The sequence below is a fragment of the Monodon monoceros genome, unplaced genomic scaffold (assembly GCF_005190385.1).
Source record: "Monodon monoceros isolate NGI ecotype Baffin Bay Population unplaced genomic scaffold, NGI_Narwhal_1 Super_Scaffold_2, whole genome shotgun sequence".
NCBI lineage: Eukaryota > Metazoa > Chordata > Mammalia > Artiodactyla > Monodontidae > Monodon > Monodon monoceros.
In genome coordinates this window covers 104,022,877-104,044,472 of record NW_021703776.1, presented here as the reverse complement: position 1 = coordinate 104,044,472, position 21,596 = coordinate 104,022,877, and the positions used below count along the sequence as shown (strand labels likewise).

Below are 21,596 nucleotides of genomic sequence, written 5' to 3'. Positions count from 1 at the left end.
CCCCCCTCCCCTCCCCTCCCCTCCTCCTCCTCCCCCTCCATTCCTATCCTCCTCCCCTCTCCCACCCTGACCCCCCTCACCCCCTTTCTTTCTCTTCCTCTCCAATTCTCCACCCTGCCCTCCTCTCCTCTCATAGGCCCCCCTTGAGCACAGAGGCAAGATGCCATCGTTGGCGTGTGGGGAGTGGGGACAGCATGGTGCGTTGTGTCCTCATCTCTCTCCTTCTATTGACAGTGACGGCGCGGGCAGGAGCGGCACCTACATCCTGATCGACATGGTTCTCAATAAGATGGCCAAAGGTAAGACTCAGAGTGGGGCTGCTTTGTTGTGGCTCAGAGCCAGATGGGGTTGCCATGGCAACCTCGGTGCAGTAGTCACAGAAATCCTTGGGGAAAATTAGCCTGAGCCGCAGGAAGGCTGTTTGCGGCAAAGCGCGTTCATTTCTAAGGTTCCTCCTTCGTCACCTCCTCCGCCCGGGGTCGCGCACTGGCCTCAGCACACAGTCGGTGACGCATGAGTGCTCGCTGAGGACGTCCTGTGTTAACACCAGGAGTGAGGAGAAGGCAGCCCTGATCTTCCAGCGTTTCAGCAGCTCAGAATAGCCTTAAATCCTCCCTGTTATTCAAACTATATCTGCAAAATTCAGAGCCACCTAAAATCTCTTGGAGTGAGTGTCTCTAGAATAGGTCACCTTTGGACGCCCCTTTGTAACATCGTTTTAGCACATGAATCGCTCTCCGTGGTCCTGGGCCTTTTCCTCCTAAAGACAGTGTCCGGGGACCTGGGGTTAGAGTGCTGTGATCTGAGCACAGACCTGGGATGAGTTCATGGCTTGGGTGGAGTTTAACCCATGAGAGTACAGGGACCAAACGGGGCTGGCGGCTCCCCAAGCGTGGTCCACAGAACAAACCCGTGAGGTGTCCCCTTAGAGGCCAGAGTGCGCTCCATAGTCAACTGGGAGAAGATTCTCTCGGACCCGCCTCTGGGAGAACCACGCACATGTCAGCAGGGAGACCCTAACCTGACCTGAAAAGGCACTTCCTTGTTCTTGAGATGCCTGTCAGCCTCCAGGGAACTTGGGCAGGAAACACTGCGATGAGTGACGTCTTACAGTCTCCTTCCCACCTGTGAAAACGTCTTCCTCTCTACATTGACACACACTCATGCACACACGCACACGTGTGTTCTTAGCTAGGGCACCCACCTTCCAGGACTCCCACCCTTCATCCTTTGCCTGGCAATAAGAGCAGACACTGACTACAGAAATGGACTTCTATACATTGTCACACCACTGTCAGCAACTCTGAGATAGGCATCTTTCTTACTCCATTTCTCCTGGTTAAAAGAAAAACAGATCACATCCTTAGCCCAAGGATATCGACGTGTGAGGATAAAATAATAGCCATTGTGTTACACACAAGGACTAGAGAGCTTGAGCGTTACCAGCCCTACAGCTAGTAAGCATATGACCAGCCGGGACCCAGGACTGGCCCCCCTTGGTGCCGCAGGCTCCCTGCCGGCTCCGGGGCGGGGAGGCAGGGGTGCGGGACAGTGGGCCGGGCTCACACCACCAGAGACCGTATTTCACGCCCTGAAGTAGCTCCGAGCTGTGATGTGCAAACAAAGAAACAACGAAGCAAATGCAAATGCTCTGACGGTGCTTTTTAATAACATGTTTTGGCCTTAGATCCAAAAAGCTAACTTTTTTGGCGGAAAGGTCATTTGTTCCCCGTCCAGTAATGCTGCTGTGTCCCATCGACTGTCTCTGTCTCTTCATTTGCAAATGCGCCGTCACTACGAGCCGGCAGCCCACAGCGGAATTCCTGCTTCTCCCCCATCCTGCTCTCCTGTCTGCTGTCACATGTAGCGTTTCCCCGTCTATCAAACCAAATGCCTTCCGAGAATGCAGATCACCTCGCGTGTTTGAGGTGCCGCCTTTGTGTGTAAGCAAGTGACACAGGAACCCACTGTGTATACACCGTGTGGCATGGCGCCTGGCTCGTCCCAAGGACAGGCGCCCCAGCGGTACCGGTACCGGGGCCCGGGGGAATACCCGGGTGTCCACCCAGCAGGTGTGAGGGCACCTGGAGCAGGACAGTGCCGCAGCCCCGGGGGCGGGGCCGACTCCCATCCCGGCTGCCCCCCCGCCCCGCCTGCCCCTGGGCCCGAGGTGCCTGCCCCGTCTTGTCAAATCCCACTTGAGGCTCGGCTGCGGCAACAGTGCGAGCCCAGCCATGTGGAACTGACCCGGGAGGGCGGTCTCCAGGCTCTTTCAGAGATTGGTCACCCCTCATTCTGCCCCTGACCTGCTCCCCTCTGCCCGGGGGCCCGCGCTGTGAAATCCCCTGACCCGGGGCCCAGGCTGCAGTCTCGGGACAGATCAAAGGGCAGGGTGGCCCCTCAGCCTGCGAGATGGGCCTTTCCCAGGCCGCCCCGGCGAGCGGCCGCCGGGGTTTTGTTCTGGGCCAGGCTTGCAGGGCTGGGCGGCCAGGGCCACCTTTGTCTGGCCTGAGAAGCCGGAGGCCCATACTGCCGGCCCGCGTTCATTAAATGATCAAAGGCTCTGGGCCTGGACACGAAACCTTTCTTCCCATTCCCTTTTTCTTGAAGGAATGAATTGCAGGAGGACCGAAGAATGCCTCTCCCAAGCTCTCCTGCAGCCCGGCGCCTGCGTCGGCCCTGGGCTCTGAGGCTGGCCGGGGACACTCGGGCAGCCCAGCCAGCCACAACCTGGAGCCTGGGCCGGGCACACGGGCTTCGGGGAGTAAAGCCTTTGATACAGCAGGAATCATAAGGGGCTTTCGGCACTGTCTGGTCTGTCAGCGAGCAGACAGGATGCGGTTTGAAGTCTGAGTTGGGGGGCTGGTTCTCTGCCCGGGTTTGTGGCGGGAAAGTCAGGGGTCAACCTGTAAAATTCTTCCACACATTTTTCTTGTGGCTGCGAACACACGTCTAACTCAGGCTAATATTTTGGGTCAGAATCAGGGTTTGGTAGCATTCCTCTCTCACCTAGAGACTGAGCTCAAACGTAGCAATGTTGGTTTTGCAGCCGAGATATTTTCCAAGCTTGTGCCTTTTACATTTTTGTCCGTGACCTCTCTTTGCCCAGGGTTTTTCATATTTCACCACAATTTTCAAACAAATGGAGAGCGCCAGGCGGATGGTGGGGCTTTCCGAGGATCACATGTGCTGGGTCACCTGGAGGTGGCCTCACTGGCTGTCCCTCACCGGGGGCCACGGAGGAAGCCCCACCTCTGGGAAGCTGGCCGTGCCACCCTGAGCCTCCTGGCTCCTGGGGTGTCCGCAGCCCTGGACTGTCCTGGGGGGCCCGTTCCTTTCGTTTGGCAGGAACTGCAGCAGGACTGGGATTTCATGGTATGACATGGGGTGCCAGCCCGAGTCGGCAGGTGCGCCTGGAGATGCCTTTTAAGCTCACGTCGGCCGCGAGTTCGTCCTAAGCGGTCTCAGCACGGAGTGTGAAGGGATGTGCAGCGCCCGCGTGGCCGTCTGTCCAGCTCCCGGTCTCCATCCTCAGGAAGCTCGTCTTCTTTACTCTTTCCCTGTCACATGGTGGCATCAGTAAGCATCTCCTCATGCAAGGGGATGCATAATCTCCATCGTACCTCCTGTGTCTGTGAATCTGACAGCTTCTTGGGACCTCACATGAGTGGAATCAGACAGTTTGTGCCCTTCTGTGCCTCGCTTATGTCACTGAGCATCATGTCCTCAAGGTTCACCATGTTGGAGCCAGTGGCAGGATTTCCTTCCTGGCTGAGGCTGAATGATGTTCCATTGCAGGGGTGGGGACCACGGGTAGCTTATCCGTCATCCACCTATAGACACTCGGGTCGCTTCCACCTTTCAGCTGTTGAATTAATGCTGCTATGATTGTGGGTGTGCAAACATCTCTTTGAGCTGCTGCTTTCAATTCTTTGGGGTTATACACCCAGTGTGGAATTGCTGGATCGTGTGGCAGTTTTATTTCTAATTTCTTGAGGACCCTCCGTACTGTTTTCCACAGCAGCGGCACCGTTTTCCATCCCCAGCAACAGTGCACAAGGAAGGGCTCCAGTTCCCACGCCCCCTTCAACACTTGTGTCATTTTCTGGGGTTTTGGTAGTAGCCATCCTCATGGCTGTGAAGCAGCATCTCGCTGTGGTTTTTTTTTTTTTTTTTTTTTCTCGCTGTGGTTTTGCTTTGCATTTTCCTAAGGACTAGAGATGTTGAGCACCTTTTCATGTGTGTGTCAACCATTTGGACATTTTCTTTGGAGAAGTGTCTATTCAAGTTCTTTGCCCATTTTTTAATTGGGCTGTTTGGTTTTTTGTCATTGAGGTGTAGGAGTTCTTTATATACTGTGAATATTAAACCCTTATCAGATGTGTGATTTGCAAATATTTTCTCCCATTCTGGGAGAAGTAACACTTCGTGGCTCATTGAACTTTTAAAACCCAGCACTCCTCCAGAGCTGCACTGTTCAGGGCATTAGCCATTAGCCACGTGTGGCAGCTTACATGATAAGATTGAAACGCTGACCACGTGCCAGGCGCCCCAATAACACAGGTGCCCGGGGGCTACCAAACAGGCGGTACAGACGGAAAATGCACCCGTAGCAGGAAGTCCCGTTGGGTGGCCGTGCTCCAGGGAGCAGAGCTGAAGGTGGTCGTCCACGTGTGTCCGGTCCTCCATCTCTTCTGTCTCTCGGCCCTGCTCCCTCCGTCCCTTCCTCTGTGGCCTTGGACTGGCCTCCCCGCTCGCTCCTGTGCCCGTCTCTTCTGCACACAGCGGTCAGCGGGATGTTAAAGAGAAAGATCTCGGGAGGCCCCACGTGTTCGCAGCCCCTCTCTCTGGGCCACGCCGGCTCCTTCCTGCAGAACCCAGGACCCGGCCCTCGTCTGCGGGGGACGTGCCCCCCAGTCCCTTTCCCCACTCGTGGGCCCTGCTGTCCCCCTCGGCCACCATCGCGGTATCGTTCCCCCTTTTGGCAAATACGGGCTGAAACACAGAAGTGCCGTTCCAACCTAGTACTTATTGGGCACCCAGGATACATGGTGAACAAGGGAAACGATCTGTCCTCCTGGGCTTTACACTCCATGGAGAGAAGCAGGTGGTGGCTGCGGCTTGTGACTTGGGGCCCCGGGATGCAGGGGCAGTGGCGGGGTCGCTTCACCCCACGCCTGTCACAGAGCCCCGTACGCGCCTGTAGCCCGTTCCTCACAGCCCCAAGGGGCCCTGAGGGCTCATTTATTCCGACACTTGGTTGCAGACTGAAGTAGCAGACCCCAGAGGTTTGGTGACGTGCTGGAAGAGCCCAAGAGCTTAGGGGGCGGCCCTGCAGAGGCACGGCCAGGCTGCGCGGTCCGGGGACAGGGGCGGAGCAGGTAGCTGGGTCTGTTAGGGCCGCAGCAGAAACTCTGCCAGGGAGGGGAGACAGAGGTCAGAGCACGGGGACCTGGAACCACAGGCTCACTGACCCGGATCCATCTGGAGCCGCTGGGGAAGGAGAACGTGCAGCGGGTCCGGGCAGGATCGACTTGGTGCCGCTGGATTCAAGGGCTGGAGTGAGCAGGACCCCAGGGGTCTATGTGCACAGGGGTCTGCACAAAGGGCCGAGCCCGCCCCTGGCCATGACCGTGCACGTGGACGGCACCTCTACAGACAAGACTAACTGGGAGAAGCAGGCTGCACAGAGCAGGGCACGTCAAGGTGGAAACGTCTTGTTTTTATGTCTGTGGCTGAAACATGAAGACCCAGCAGAGAATGAATTCTACGGACCAGTCTGCCTCCAGCGTGGCTTCCAGGTGGTGACGACTTGTCTTCAGCTCATGCAGGTTTCAGGCTGAGAAAAGTGTCCAGAACAGGGTGGGGTGGTGAGGCCTTTCCTTTACTTGGAGAAATTGTGTCCCATGAGGTGACAGGTGGATATTTCTTCCCTGGTCTGTTCATCTGGCCAGTTGGAGCTGAGACTCGTGGGGTGGGGACAGGGGTCCCGGGAGCAGTATCGCTGGGGATGTGACCCAGGCCCGGGTGACACGATAGATGAGGGACTAATAGGCGAGACACGAGACAAAATGGGACAGTTGTTCCTGGAAAACATCCTAAGCCCATCTTATCCGGGTCCTCTTGTGAACCACACTGCAGCCCGTGATCGCACACTTTGCCTCCTAAATGGTCTCTATCCTATGGATCATTCCTGGGCAGGTAAAGCTGACAGTTCTGTGCTCTCTCTGACCTGCCAATGGGCGGACAGGGGCCCCGTGCACTTCGGCACCACAGGGGGCACTCCTGGCCGGTGTGGAGCCCCCTGCATCTCATGGGTCAGATATGCTCACATGGCTTCTCCTCCCTCCTGAGTCACCCGTGGACACGGTCCCACGTGGCCGATGAGAAGCTGGGAGACCTGGCTGGACCCCACCCGACGCCGGTCCAGGGCTGTCCCTCCCATGCACGCTTCCTTTGCCCGGAAGAGCGACAGCCAGCTTGTCACCCAGGTTTTCCTCTCTCTGGTCCCCAAACCCAGACTGGCCCCCCACCCTGTCCCCATGAGCATCGCCACCGTCCGTCCTGCTGGCCCCTGGCAGGCCTGACTGGCCATGCTTGGCAGGGTCGCCGCGGCTTGGAGGCCACAAGAGTCCTTCAGCATCGCTGGCTGCCCGCCGCCCCAAAGTCTCCCTACCCCGGAGACCCCAGAGGCCCAGCAAAGCTGCCCTGGCCCCTCTCAGCAGCAGCTCACGGCTCCTCCCCAGACAGTGAGTGTCCGTCCCCTCTCCTGCCAAAGACCCCTCGTCCCTCCCTGGTGGCCGGAAGTCCCCGAGCACAGCAACCCCGGTCGCGGGGCGGGGCAGTGACGACTCAAACACTGTGAAGTAGGACCCTGAGGCCTGTGCTCTGGCTGAGCGGCCGCGCTCTGTGGGTGGGCAGTGGTGTTGAGGACCACGCCTCCGTCACTTTGCATTAGTGACCCTCCCGAAAAATCCTGCCACAGTCGCGTGAACTTGTGTTAGAGCGTCTGTGACAAGTGCTGACCGTCTGTGTTGTCCTTACGACCTCACGGTGCCCGATGAGGCCTCCCCGGACCCTGCCTCTCCTTTCATGGGCGGAGACGGTGCGAGGAATCCAAGGAACGTGGTCCCCATGCTGCCATCAGCTGAGAAACTAAGTAGCCCCATCCCCGGCCAGGCCACAGGGCCGGCCGCACCCTCAGTTTCTGAACCAGACATAGACTCGGGGGCCGAGGTGGGAGGAGGGGCACGGAGAGCCTTCGATGGGGGTTTTGTGAGTGGCTGAGAGTCCAGCTCCCCTGGAGCACTTGGCCTCGGTTCAAGGGTAACAAGGGCCCAGCCCCTCGGGGCGGCCATCGGTCCCACGGGGCCCAGCCGCCCGCCCGCCCTCCTGCCCCTGTGCTCTGATTGTATGGGGGCTCAGGAGCGCGTCTGTGGCCCCAAGTGCAAGATCCTGGGCGGCACGGGAGGGCCGCCTCAGAGCCCCCCCGCTCCCCTGAGACTCCCGTGTCATTGTGGGCTCCCAGCCTCTTCCCTGCAGCCATGGACATCACCCGGATGACCCACCCCTCGTCCCCTTCGTAACTCTGACCCGTCCACTGAGGACCTGAGTGTGTCCTGGGGCTTGTGCATCCTGCGTGGTTCCTTGTCACGTGGATGGAACCGGGAGGTAGTGAGGTCCCCGCCGTCAGCTTCCCGTGCACGCGCTGTGTCCGTGACGCCTGCCTTCCCGGGGTGGGTGGTGATCTGAACGGCGTGCTCGTGGAGGCCTGTCAGGCTGCTCGTGGCCGTCACGTCCATCTCTTCTTTACAAGTTTAACGGTCACCCTTCCTGACGCCCTCTTTTTTAACCACTGTGCAATCGCATGCACTTGGGTGCCGGGCTGTCCTCGGCGTTGATGCTGCCGGTACCTGCGCAGCGTCATAGACACTCTGGCGCCTCGTTGAACATTGCAGGATGCGTCACACAATTCCGACACCTCCTGGAGCGTAAGTGATGGCAACTTTACAGGCGATACACCCAGTCCTGCTTTTGTTTACTTGTATTTTTTTAGAAAGATCTGGAGGCATCCTAGCTTCTCCTGAAAAATGATTTCGAATTTGTTTTTAAAAACATGAAAAATACCTAGTTTGTTTGGGTTCTGAGATACTTGATTTTCAAGTGAATATGATGCCAATTTGTCTCCTTTGATCCCAGTGAAACCTTGTGAAAGGGAGATGATCATTAATCTAGAAAGCCAGCAAAAAAGTCTTCCTTTTTAATTTTGATAAATCTTCAGTCGATTCAGAGCATCCAGAAACATGAAGTAGAAACTGCTCGGCACGGAAGACCCAGAACAGAGTGTGTGCGTGTGCGTGTGTGCGTGCGTGTGTGTGTGTGCACCGTGGGGGAGTGTGTGGGAACGTGCCCACGTGTGTGCACAGTGGGAGGCCAGGGTCTGGAGGCAGCACCTGCACCCAGAGACACCCAGAGGCGGGAGGAGGGCTGCCCTCTGGCTGTGGTGCCCCCTGACTCGCGGCGCCTGGGGTCAAGGCTCGGTCATCCTGCTGACCCAGAGGGAGCCCCAGCTGTGACATCCAGCCCTGCCGATTGCAGGGGTGAGGCCTCGCGCTGTCCCTGCCCATCACTGCTCAGCCCTTCCTTCCCAAACGGAGCTCAGCCGAAGACCACAGACTCTTGGGACCCAGCTCGGCGCTCAGACAGCTCTGGCTTTGTCCTGGGACATAGGCAGTGCCCCTTGTGGGCTCACGACCGTCACCGCTCTTCCTTCGCCCCTTTAGGTGTGTTTAGTGAGGAGCAGAGCTTTCCTCAGTTCTCCCAGAGGGTGGAATTGAGACAGTTTCCTCCTGCAAAATAAAGGCCTTTCTCTCATGTGCGCTTGACGCATGATGGCTTTTTTTTACAAGAAAAAAGGATACATTGCATCCCTGCGGTTTGCAAAACCTTCTGGGTAAAAGCTCTGCAACAAAATGTATTTCTGTTTATTACGTGATGTTGCTGAGGACGCTGTGGACGCAGAGGACGGGGAGAGACGGGCGCTTCTCGACCGTGAGCCGCGGCCACGCTGCCAAAATCCGAGAGCCCTGCGCCCCGTCCACTAGCCAGCAGTCACCAGGGGAAGTCAGAGCAAGCCTCGTAGGAGGCACCAGTGGCCCGTTTGCTTGGCTTTCTTTCGCTTCGAATTGACTCTTGCATCCTAAGAAACTTTTAATATTGCTAATACTCAATCCGTTTAATGTTTCTTGTTTGATGGCGAATACTCTTCTATCTAAAGCTTAAAAACCCCTGTTGTCTTAAAAGCGTATTTAACCAATAATGTGAACTTCGGAGCCAGCGCCCCCCACCCCACCGAGCACACTGGGAAGCCACAGCGGCAGCCCTTCGTGTGTGTTGGTCAGTGCTCGGGGTGGCGCCTGGCCAGTGTCTCTCAGGACCCCGCCGGCCATTCCGGCCTCGAGTCTGCAGCGCACCTGCTGGGTCACTGGTGCCGGGAAAGATGGGTCAGACTGACTCACAATCGCCCTGTGCGGTGCTGGGCCCAAATGCACAGGCTGCCTCTGTCTATGCTGTACATTCATGGAATCACCAGCTTAGACCGACCGCAGGATGACTTAAATAAGCACATACATTCCTCTCGTATCCAAATAGCTTCTCCGATAGAAAATGCCAGAAACCTCTCCCTGAAATCACACCCCGTCTTCTGTCCGGGTTTTATTTGCATCTGTTATAATTAATTCCTCAACTATTCACATGCTTTTCAACCTGAGCACAGCACCTCATGTGTCTGTTCGCCTGGACCTTGACATGTGATCAGCAAAATGGGATTTGTAGAGAGCATTCCATTTTAAAAGCACTAGAGGGAGCTTCCTAGCTATTTGGGGGATTTAAACAAATCCTTTTACCTTCAGTAAAGCCTTTTATAAGGTGAAGAAGGACACACACCCCTCCCTCCAGCCCCGAGGCTCTGGTTTATAAACGCAGACTGTGTGTCTCGTGCACCTCAGGGTCACCAGGATGCTCGGGGTCACCGAAGAGGATGCAGGGCCGTGCCTCCCCGCCCCTCGTAGAAGATCCTGCATGTGTGCTCTATTAAAACTTCTCTCTGTACACACACTTCAGATAACTAACTCTCCTCAATCCTAACACGCAGGGAGACAGCAGCCATCCACATCGGACCACTGATTCTACCTGATAAATCCATTACTTCTCTATTTTCAGCGCTGTCCGGTTTCATAAGGTTTAATTTGATTCCCTCCACTGTTGAGCCTTGGCTTCAGGCTAAGCGTGATCTGAGACGTGGTCCCCGGGCGTTTCGCGTTCCCCGGACCCTGTCTAGGGAAACCCTAAGTAGGCCTTCTCCTTCCTCTGTCAGCAGTCGTCCGAAGGAGAGCACAGTGAAAAGAGAGGTTTCGTCCGTAGCACCTGATCAGAGCGTCACCCGGTGGCCCTACAGTCTCCCCACGGAGCTGCCTTCGGAGGGGACCTGCACGTGGCCCCAGGCAGAGCCCTGCAGAGTCGCTGCAGGGTGACGGAGGAGGGACGGGGGGTTCAGGACTTCGTGCGGGTTCTCTTGTTCAGACTAGCCCTTCGGAAGAAAAGGGCTGTTGAAAGAGTCTTTCAAACCGGTTTCAAGGACTAAAGACGCTGCCCTGAGCAACCTTAAAAAGTGGGGGGTTAAGTCTGGACCCCTCAGGATTTTGTTTTTAAAGGACTAGGATCGTCTCTGAACTGGTGAATCAACCTCTACCCCACACCTCGTTCTCCTGGCGTCCACGGGACGGGAGGACAGAGCTGCCCAGAGATAGCACTTCTCCCAGAAGGCTCTGCTCACAGAATCCACGGGGTCACATTCACTGAGCAGCTAATACGTTCTGTGCATCGCGCGGTCACCACGCACTGACTCGCGGGTCCCCGCGAGGCCCCTCGGTGCTCTGCTCCTGCTGGAGCTTCGCGCCCGCCCCGGACGCACCCAGGTGGCGTTTTCTGCGTCCTGCCCACAGTCGGGCCTCTTCGTGCTTGGAATTAAACAGCAGCAGCAGCTCCGTGCTGCGTCCAGAGGGGCCACCCTGACATGGCAGCTGGGTGTTTCTGGGGGGACGAGAACTCAGGTCTCGGGTGGGACACCCCCTCCCTTGCTCGCTCTCCACGTAGGACTTCACTTTCTTAAGGCAAACCTGTGGTTTGAAGAAGCCCATTTCCGTGTTCCTTTGGGGAGATGAGGAAGCAGTTTCCTGGCACAGGGGCCCCTCGGGGGGCCGCTGCACACATGGCCGGGGGACCCCCCCGGAGCCCCTCTTTCACCCACTGTTTCAGGCTGTTCTGGGCTCACAGGTTCCCCCCCAAACAAGAGTGTACATCTTGTGACCTTGTCAGCTTTCGACAACTTCTGACACCTTCAGAGGAGCCTTCAGGCGAACAGGAGACCCTGCCTTCCGCCTGGACGAGTTTCTCGGCGGATCCCCCAGAAAGAAAGACTTCCTAGAAAGACTTTGATTTAAGAGTCGGGGGGGCTTGGGGTGTTCCCATACCCGACGGAGGGCGTTCATTGTCTGGAAGGACGGCCGGCTTAGATGTGGTGAGCTCATGCCACACTGTCCCCACACCTCGAGGCACTCGGACTGGCCACCATGCTGGCCAAGGGGGGTCAGCCCGGATCCTGGCCTCCCGCTCTCAGCGACTTACTGCCAGATTCCCAATACTCGTGGCAGTTTCCCTGATGCGAACACAGCACCTGGTTGGAATGTGTTTCCTCCCAGCCGTCCCCACCTTCCCTCCAGCCGCCAGCCCCTCCCACTTCAGGCACCCTCTCCCTGAGACAGTGTGTGGTCCCCCCACCTTCCCTCCCATCCTCATCCGTGTCCCCAGCGACATCTCCCTGCCGCTCGGAAAAAGGCGCTGGCGGCTCAGCTGTCACCCACGTGGGCCTCAGGCCTCCAGGATGAACCAGGGCACTAAGGCTGCCGCGGCCTTGGACGTTTTCAGGCGCGCCTCCCAGCTCCCGGCCAAGGGCAGGGCTGTGCACACGCAGGTGTGATGGAAGTGGGAGACCAGAGCCGTCCTGGTGGCCACCAGCCCGGTCCCGCTTCCACATCTGGGTCCGATGAGCATGGCTACCTGCTCTGCGTGACCGGGACGAGCCTCAATTTCCCCTGAACAGGGAGTGGTGACAGTTCTTGCACCGTGAGAAAAATGCTGTGCATGACATGCACCTACTGGGGGTTGGTGGGGGGGGTCCCGGCCGACTTCAGAGGTGCACCCCGCCCAAGCCCCCAGCATTTGACAGGATTGCACGGCAGACATGAGATGCTCCCCTCTGAACTGTAAGAAGCTCGCGAGCTTGGGACCCGGTCTTGTTTGTTGTCCAGCTACCAAAGTACCTAGCAAGATGCAAAAACAAGAATATACGCGGAATCCGTAAGGTTACATTTTTAAACTCAAATAGTATTATATCTGTGGCACCCAAGTCACCTGGTGTCAGGTGGGTGCGTCTGTAGGAGGGGATCTAGGCCACACGACTAACCCGTGAGCACGTGGGGCGTCCTGACCTTTTCTTAACATTTGGAACACACTTCTAACAGGCAGGGAGCTCTGCCTTTAGAAGCCAGTATTTAGATGTATAAGATCAGTTCTCTGAATAAAAATCCTATGCAACAGAAATTAAAGTTCATATGCTACTTCTTATGACTTAAAACATTGTTGGGGGGACTTCCCTGGCGGTCCAGTGGTTAAGACTTCGCCTTCCAACGCAGCAGGCGCGGGTTCGATCCCTGGTCAGGGAATTAAGATCCCACATGCCTCGCAGCCAAAAAACCGAAACATAAAATGGAAACGATATTGTAACAAATTCAATAAAGACTTTAAAAATGGTTCACATCAAAAATATCTTTTAAAAAAAATTCGTGGGCATTCCCTGGTGGCCTAGTGGTTAGGATTCCGGGCTTTCACAGCTGTGGCCTGGGTTCAATCCCTGGTCGGGGAACTGAGATCCCGCAAGCCGTGCAGCACAGCCAAAAAAAATAAAAGTCTTAAAATGCCACCAAAAAAAAAAAGAACCAAGAAAGCCTTAGTCGCTCCTGGCGACAGCTTGCTGTGGGCGTCTGTATAGGTACCTGATAACATTTTTCAGCCCAGCCTTCTTGAATCAATGCTAACGAAAGCCGCCTTGCCCTGTTTTCTTGTGTGAACCCTGAAATTGCCTGCCAGCCGGGCAGCTGAGGGATGACTGTCATTGTCATTTGGCCGCTGAGCCCTGAGGGACCCCGGCAGCAGGCGAGGGACGCAGAGCGTGGATTGTCTTGTGCCTGAACTCAGCCCAATTTGTGTTTGTTGCAGGCGCTAAAGAGATCGACATTGCCGCGACGCTGGAGCACTTGAGGGACCAGAGGCCACGCATGGTTCAGACAAAGGTACTGTCGGCCAGTCCTCGGGGCTGCCAGGGCTTTGCGGGGGTGGGTCTTTGTGTGGAGGTTTTCTCGAGAGGAGCGAGGGTCAGGCCGGCTGGCCTCCTCCCAGGCCAGGGCTGCACGGGGCAGGACGCGGGCAGCGCCTCCCTGCAGGGTCGAGGGCAGCTCCGGCAGCAGCCAGACATTTCAGCCTGAGCAGATGCAGTCGGATCTCAGGCCCTGGGAACTCTCCATGTGCCAGATTTGGGGAGGGAGGGAGAACATTGCAGTTTTATAGTCAGAGGTCAGTGATAAACGCCGGCACCCCTGCATGGAATGTTCTGTGTTCATGCAACATTCTGCCCACCTCCCGTATTTCCGGCTCCACAGCTGCAGCTCTGCCGTGCGGTCATCAGGACAGTGGTCACCAGAACGTCCCCAGGTGCTGCTGGGTCCCTGAGCACCCTGAGTAGCTCGTGTGCATACTTATTAAAAAGGCCAAGTCTGCAGCAAAAAGAGCAAAGACAAAAGATTCCTGGTCGGCCTTGGGTTAACCAGAGCTAGAAACAGGTCACTGGGATGACCCATTCTCTCAGCATTCCAGACATATCTGTGTCCAGCCACAAACACTCCCACACAGCCTGCAGCCATAAAATACAGAATCTTCTTCCCAGTGTGGAGTCCTGACCCTCCGATGCCGTTAGCGCCTCCACCAAAGGCCACAAATCGTGAAAGATGCCCTTGCAAAATCGCTGCTCTATGCTCGAGGAGACTTTAAGTTATCGTAAGCTCTCCTGTGAAATCAAGCCGGGTTGTGCTTTGGTGCCTGGTGGTGACGATTCTGGGGCCCCAGTCGTCCTGCCTCGGGGTCTCACTGTCCCCCACAAAGGGCAAGCAGTTCCTACGCTGTCCCTCCCTCGCTGTCACTATGCGAAATCAAGCAGGACAATGCAGTGTCTGAGCCTGAGGGAGAGAGAAGTGTAAATGCCGCCCACTCCGTTGAGGAGGGAGAAGCCGGGAGCCTGGTAAGTCCAGCGAGCACACTGTGACCTTGGAGATCATTGCAAGGGCCCTTTGGCTGGTTCCGCGTTGTCGAAGCCCCAAGCACTGAGGCAAAAGCAGCTTAATTCTCTTGTAGAATCAGAAACCTCTTCTGAGCAGGACCAGAGGAAGCATTCAGTGGTCAGGACTCTGCCCAGCCCTAGCTGGCGATCACAGCTGCCCTGATCTCTTCCCGCATCTGGGCTGGGGCGGGGGGGAGCGGCTTGATGACATCAGCACCGACGGCCCCTCTGTCCCTCCGCTTTATTTCGGGCCCTAGAACACGCAGCATTGTCACCAGACCCTTCTGTGGAATCTTATGTGAAAGTCACTGCACACTTCATGTTTTCTTAGACTTTTTGAAATCTGAAATTATTTCAGACCTGCAAACACTTGCAGAAAAAATACAAGTAATTCCCGTGTGCCCTTCACCAGCTTCCCACGGTTACGCTTCATAACCACAGGGAACAAGTGAGGCCAGGAAGCTGGCCCTGATTCGATGCCACTGACTCACGTACGGACCGCGTCAAATCTCCCAGGGACCTTTCTCTGCAGCAGGGTCCCTTCCAGGAGCAGCCACACGGTGCGCTCACTGGTCACGTCCCCCTCGCCTCCTCTGGTGGGCAGCACCGTGGCCTTGAGGACCGGCCAGGTCTGGTTGTGCTTCTTGGACTGTCTCTGGCTGGGGTGTGTCTGGTGCTCCTGTGATGGGGTCCGGGTGTGCGTCTTGACAGGAGCGTACCGGAGAAGGTGTGTGTCCTCGCTGGAGAGGTGAGCTCGGCCCCTGGGCTCAGGGCGCGGCCGCCAGCATTCCCCACTGGTCACTCTTTCTCCGTTGGCAGTGGTGGCGTCCCGGGGAGAACTGGACCCTGCTCACACCTGTTTGTTTGTGGTTCAGCTTTACCACAACGCGATGCTGTCCCAGTGCCGTAGCCCACGGGTTTAGCGCCCGTGGGACTGACCGTGCTGGGGGTAGTGGCCTGGTCATCCAGAAATGCGGGGTTGGTTCACTGTCCTGGATGGTCTGGGCCCTACATGGCCACTGGCAGCTGCAAACTTCACACGTCCCGGAACCGGGGCTGGGGCAGCAGGGGCGACTTACAGCCAGGAATGAAGAGCTGATTCTGTCTCTGGTCAAATCTGCCTTCCCTGTCACACCGTTGACTGCTGTGTGAATAATGCTTAGGACCCTAAATTCAAACCCGTCGCTTCCCTCCTTGCAGCCGGGCCCCTCCCAGGCAGGCCCGTCCGCCCCGCAAGGGTACAAGGATCCTCAAAACACACGGACTCTGGGATGGATCTAGGCAAAGTTATTGAGAAGACGGATCTTCTCTCTAAAACAGAAAAGAAAATTTCCTAATACATTACAAACCCCATTCAGCCCTCTGTGGTCTGCAGCCCGTTGGCCAGAACGAGCCCAAAGGGGTGGTCTTCCAGCCCTGCCTGGAGGAAGGGGCACTGCCCTGTGTTAGCATCACGTACCTTATAGTCACTAGCATCCTGATTTCTTTAAGTGACAAAGGGCCACTAGTGGCCAGAGGATTTTGCCCCAACATTCTGGTGCTCCCAGACGGCAGAGGCTGGCAAGCTGTGACCTCCTGTGTGGATGGACTGCCCCGGACACCCGCCCTTTTCTTGGGCTGTGTGTGAGCTCTCCGAGGCTGCCGTGCAGAGCAGAAATTCAGCTCCTGGAATCTCAGGGATAACGCATAGTAAACACACAGGCGCCCCCGTTCTTTCTTCATCGATGGCTGCTCTGCCCAACATCTCACTCCATGAAACTGAGCTTTCCCTAAAGTTCAATTTAACAAAAACGTAGGAAATTTCCTCGGACAAAACAGTGCCGTAAATCTGAATGCTGTTTCCCACGAGCCACGAGAAGGTCATCCACAGTCTGTTCATTTGAACCCATTTAGTCAAATCGCATCATTTGAGCCGAATACAGTCAGAACAGTTAGTAAGCTCTGCGCTCGTTGAGGCTGGGGCCTGGGGCAGCCACGGAGCCCCGACGCCTAGCCGGGCACAGAACTTCATTAGGTTGTAAAAAGTCACAGAGAGCTGTGTTTCCACCCGGAAGCAAGCTCTCAGTCAAAGCAACCACGGATGCCTGGTGGACGGCTGTGCCCCCTCAGACACTCAGAGGACAGACCCAGCCCTGCGGGGTGGAGGCGGCACAAGGGCAAGAGGACATCCAGGCAGAGGTGGCACGTGGGTGCGTGACGTCCACACGACCCCGTCACTGTACGTCCATGACAGGCCCAGCAAAACGCTCATTTTTAGGAAGAGAGGTGAAATCAGGGGCTGCAATTAAAATAACACACTTCAGAAGATGAGTGAAGCTGTCCTCCGTGCGTGTCTTGTAAACAGACTCCTTCCTTCCCCTTCAGTGCATCTCCTGAAAGAAACGTGCCCTTTTAATCAAAGGCCTTGACACTTGCTTTTCCATCATAAAATTTCCTCTTACAGTTGTCACTTAGAAATAAAAGCCATTCGACTTGTGTGTTCAGTCACCTCCAAGTAATGATGTCACGTTTGCCCCCTTGGGATACACACAGGTGCGTCCACGTGGTCTCCGTGCACTGCCTCCCCCCCACCCACCTGTCCCCTTTCTGCACTTTGACTTCACCCCCTGTGTTTCCCACTGCTCGGGTCCGCCCCTGACACCCCGACTCGCCTTCCTGGAGGCGTGTTTACGCCTCCCGGTTTCTGTGTGTGTCTCTCTCTGTCTCTGTCTTTCTGTCTCTCCCTCTGTCTCTCTGTCTCTCCCTCTGTCTCTCTGTCTCTCCCTCTGTCTCTGTCTGTCTCTGTCTCTTCTCCTTTTTCTTTTTTTTTTTTGCAGTACGCAGGCCTCTCACTGCTGTGGCCTCTCCCATTGTGGAGCACAGGCTCCGGACGCGTAGGCTCAGCGGCCATGGCTCACGGGCCCAGCCGCTCCGCGGCATGTGGGATCTTCCCAGACCGGGGCATGAACCCGTGTCCCCTGCATTGGCAGGCGGACTCTCAACCACTGCGCCACCAGGGAAGCCCTCTGTCTCTCTGTCTCTGTCTCTTCATCCCTCTCTGTACTTCTGTCTCTCTGTCTCCCACCCTCCCCGTGCACACACATGTACACACGTGCACACAGCACGCGGGCCCTGTGCCCCATCTCTGTCTCTGGTGTCCGAGGTCGGGGTGGAGCTGGGAGAGGGCATTCCGTCCTGACCCCTTTTAGGGCCACACTGCCCAGTCCTGTGTGGACGCAGGGCTCGGACGTCCTGCCTCGGCGGCTCCTCACGCGGAGGGGCAGGGACCCTGGGAGAGACAGCGGACCGTGTCCCGCGGGTCTCCTGTGTTTAGCACATCTTCCTGCTTAGAGTATCCCAGCCCTCCCTCTGATTTCCTATCCTTGCAAACGCAGTCAGCTCAGATGTGTTACAGCCAGGACGCCCCGAGTCCTCCCTGCTCAGATGGCTCTTGTCCTAAGCTTGAGTCCAGGCCAAAATGGTCACCTTGTCATTTATTGAATTGTATTCATTAAGTGCAGCTTCTGCCTTTATGTTAACGGTTTTCTTAAAGTAAATTTCTATCTTAAAAGGACTTCAAACGCTAGGTTCTTCCCGATTTCTGGCGTCCCCACCCAGGCATCTCAGCTAAGGCGACGCTGCTCAAAATGTGGGCCACACACAGTCCCCACCTGTGACGGGGGAGCAGCTGGGGGGGGAGCTGGCGCCGGAGCCTTCCAGGATGACGGGCCGGGCGCTGACAGCCCCTCTCACCGCGGTCCAGCCCCGAGGGCCCAGCCTTCCGGGCTTTGCCGTCAGAGCCCTCTCGGCAGCTGAGCGGGGACCATCGCGTGGAACCCGCGGACCTTCGTCCCCTCCGCCCCACGGTCTCCCCAGCAGTGGCTTAAACTGCACCTGCTTCGTCCCACAGCCCGGTCCTCTGCGTGGTCCTGTGAGTGGAGAGTGTTTAAATGATTACAGTCAAGACACAGGGGCAGGTCTGCCTCCGCCTTTGTCACTTCACGTGGTAGCAGAAACGCTGGCTTTCTTATTAGACACTTTTCTATAAAATAATTTTCTTCTCTTTGGCATTGGGTGTTTTCCGGTGTCTTCCTATATAAGCAAGGCCACAGTGCGAATCTCTTGCTTGTCCATTTTTCCCTTTGAAGACAAGCTCTAGGGTGGATTCCCGTATAAACACGCGTGGGAAATGTACAGTGAGATTCCCAGAGAGCCCCCTTCATGTTTTCACATTTTTGAGTCATCACGGACCTTCGTCTGCCCGTCGGCAAGTCATCGTTTGGGAGGCAGGCGTCTGATGGGCTTGCTCCCGTGTCTCGGACCAAGTCCTGCATGTGACACGCCCTGCTGGGCCGACCGCTGGCTCAAGAGACGGCGGCACGGGGCGGCTTCCCCAGGGCACGTTGGTCCTGGTGGCAGCAGGCCTGAGCACCAGGCCTCGAGGGGAGGAGAGGGCCTGTCTGTGCGGGAACACGGTGCTGGGGTGTGCTGGGCCCACGTGGGCGCGCCTCCTGCTGCACCAGCCCCGAGGGGGTCCCTGCACACGGGCCGGGAGGCTCTTCCGCGGGGGGATCCACCGTGTCCGTGGGAGGCTCGTGGCCGCCAGCAGAGGCTCCGAGTTAGAACCCGGCAGATCATCCCTTCAGTGTCAGGTCAGAGGAACACTGGTGAGAAACTGGCCTTTGTCCCAACGTGAGCGTTAAATTTGGTTGACTCTCTGCTGTTTTATGTTTTTAGCTAGTTTATTTATTTACTATCAATTTTTTAATTGCTATACAATTTTCAAGGTTACTTTCCACCTACAGTTGTGACAGAGAGCTGGCTTTGTTCCCTGTGTTGTGTGGTCCATTCTTGAGCCTCTTCCACCCCGTAGATGCAGCTGCCACGCCCCCACCCTTGTGTCACCCCTCGCCTCCCCTCCCGCTGGAATCCGCAAGTTTGTTCTCTACATACGTGAGTCTGCTGTTTTAATTGGAGCTAGTTTCTATGTTTCTATTACATACTGGCCATTCAAAGTGGAAATTGATCATTCTTTTGGGCTTTGGACTCAAGTCTGTTTATGACTGGAATTATCAAGTATTTAAGCCATCAGTAGGGCTTTCCTTCATCAAAAATCCTTAGCTAGGTGATCATTTGCATAGTTTATTATTTTTGTGACTTCTTTGGTGTAGTGGGAAGTGCTTGATAACACTACTTTTGAGTGTTTCATGCAGAGTTTGGGAGCAGGTGGTGGACCCGGGAGCCCGGGAAGCCCTGTGGGAGAGGTGGGCTCACCCGCTGTCTGCCGAGCCCTGGTCTCTGGAGGAGCGGACGGTCCCGACACCCTGGACTCGCCCCTCGTTTCTACCCAACAGTCCTGGCAGGTTTCAGCTGCACGAGAGGCGTGTCCCGTCCGTGGTGCGCTGGCGTCCGTGAGCACGTGTGCGCGCGTGTCTTAAGTTGGGACGGTTGAGGGTGACGTGAGGGTTCCTAGCAAACGGAGCGGAATCGGATTGAGCTGGGTGATGGGTGGATTTCCAGAGCAGCGAAAGCACCACACTTTACATCCTGAGGCCAGGGAACCCCGAGGGGTCGTGATTGTGACCGTTTTCGTGGCGAGTCTAGGAAGGACCGGCAGCTGCATCCAGCCCCACCCATCGGGGGGTCCGCGCGTTGGGCGCTGCCGTCAGAAGGAGCCTGGCGGGGCGCGTGGAGCCTCAGGCAGCCGTTGTCCCGCTCATGTGTCTACTGGCAGCTTCTTGCAGCCATAAAAAATGAGACTTTCCCACACGAGAAGTGTGGCTCGTCGGCATTGGGTCTTATCCTGCAAACCAGTGCCCTGTTCTCCTTTCCACGGAAATCTGTGACCTTTCCCTTTTTCTCCTAAACAGTTTCTTTCTGCAGAGTAACACACGGGAGCCCAAGGCTGGCGTAGAAGGGACCCCCACTCACATCTCCTTCCTTCTGTCCCTCCAGGAGCAGTTCGAGTTTGCGCTGACGGCCGTGGCCGAGGAGGTGAACGCCATCCTCAAAGCCTTTCCCCAGTGAGTGCGTTTCCCGAGGCCCCGGGGAAAGCCGTCTGCAGTCACGGGACGACTTAACCACGTCTCCCAGTGCAGCTGCCTCGTAATCGGGTCCTTAAGACTCTGTAGTCAGTGCAGTTTAGCAGTTAAAATGTGTATTTTTGTTCAACCAAACAATAATAAAGAGAGATCTGTGGGAAGATGCAATTACTGGGGGCAATCAGTTCATCTATTTTCACTTTCTTGAAAAAAAAAATTATTTTTCCTTAAAGCACCCATCCACATTCTTAACCGCAATCATGTCGTACTGATGGCGCAGTCAGCGTGGTCCCCGGAATAGAGTTGGCTCGTGACCTGTCACTTCCTGAAGGAGTGTCAGCTGTGCAGGGCGGGGCCCAGAGAGGCCGATGAGGCACCAAATGGAGGCCACCGGCCGTAAGAAACTCAGTCGGCGTTTGTCTTGCCAACAGTTTATCACTGGAGACACCCGCGGCTTATTGAGGAGTTAGGTGGACAGGATGGTGACATTCTGCAGCCTTGGGGCAGATAATAAGAAAGTCGTCCCAGCTCTTCGTTTGATCCCGGCCGCTCAACAGCCTCCCCGCCCAGCACTGTCGACAGCCCCTCCCGGCCTTCCACCCCCGAGGATGGGCAGGGCCGCTGGGGGCAAACACTTTCCCACCCAGAGTGCCTGCTTCCAGGCCAGCCACCGCAGGGACGCCTCTCCTGGGCAAGGTAGGGGGCGAGCCCCAAACTCCAGACACGGTTATGAACTACAGATAGGGATTTACACAGACGCAGCTAAACGCTTCCCTGCAGGGCGACCAAAATCAGAGGGGGTGCGGGGCAAAGCTGGGCACTCGGCCAGCTCCCGGCAGGCACCCATGGTCCCCTTTCTGGGAAGGCTCGGGCCCTGCTGGCATCCAGAGAAGACCAGGGGTGCTTTCACCGTGGGAGGAACGCAGGGAGACCCGCATTTTTTTTGCTTTTTACCTATGTGGGATCATAGCAGCTGGGGAAGAGGGATGGCCCGGGCTCCCCCCAGGGCTCAGACTGTTCATCTCTTTGCCTGCCCCCTTGCCTGATGTCACGGAGACACACACATCTAGCAACGATCTGGATTTGCCAAAATACCACTTGAGCGCCAAATGTACCACCTCCGCCCC

The 21,596-nt window shown here is 56.5% G+C and overlaps 1 protein-coding gene across 1 annotated transcript in view; it reads left to right on the top strand.

Moving 5' to 3' along the window:
• The window catches only part of PTPRN2 (protein tyrosine phosphatase receptor type N2), a 529,168-nt gene extending 508,467 nt beyond the window's left edge, over positions 1 to 20,701 (top strand). The window contains exons 20-22 of the mRNA XM_029234487.1: positions 235 to 299; positions 13,336 to 13,409; positions 20,384 to 20,701. Coding sequence (XP_029090320.1) covers positions 235 to 299; positions 13,336 to 13,409; positions 20,384 to 20,455 — 211 coding nt within the window. The 3' untranslated portion in view covers positions 20,456 to 20,701. The remainder of the gene's footprint in view (positions 1 to 234; positions 300 to 13,335; positions 13,410 to 20,383) is intronic.
• The last annotated feature ends 895 nt before the right edge of the window (positions 20,702 to 21,596 follow it).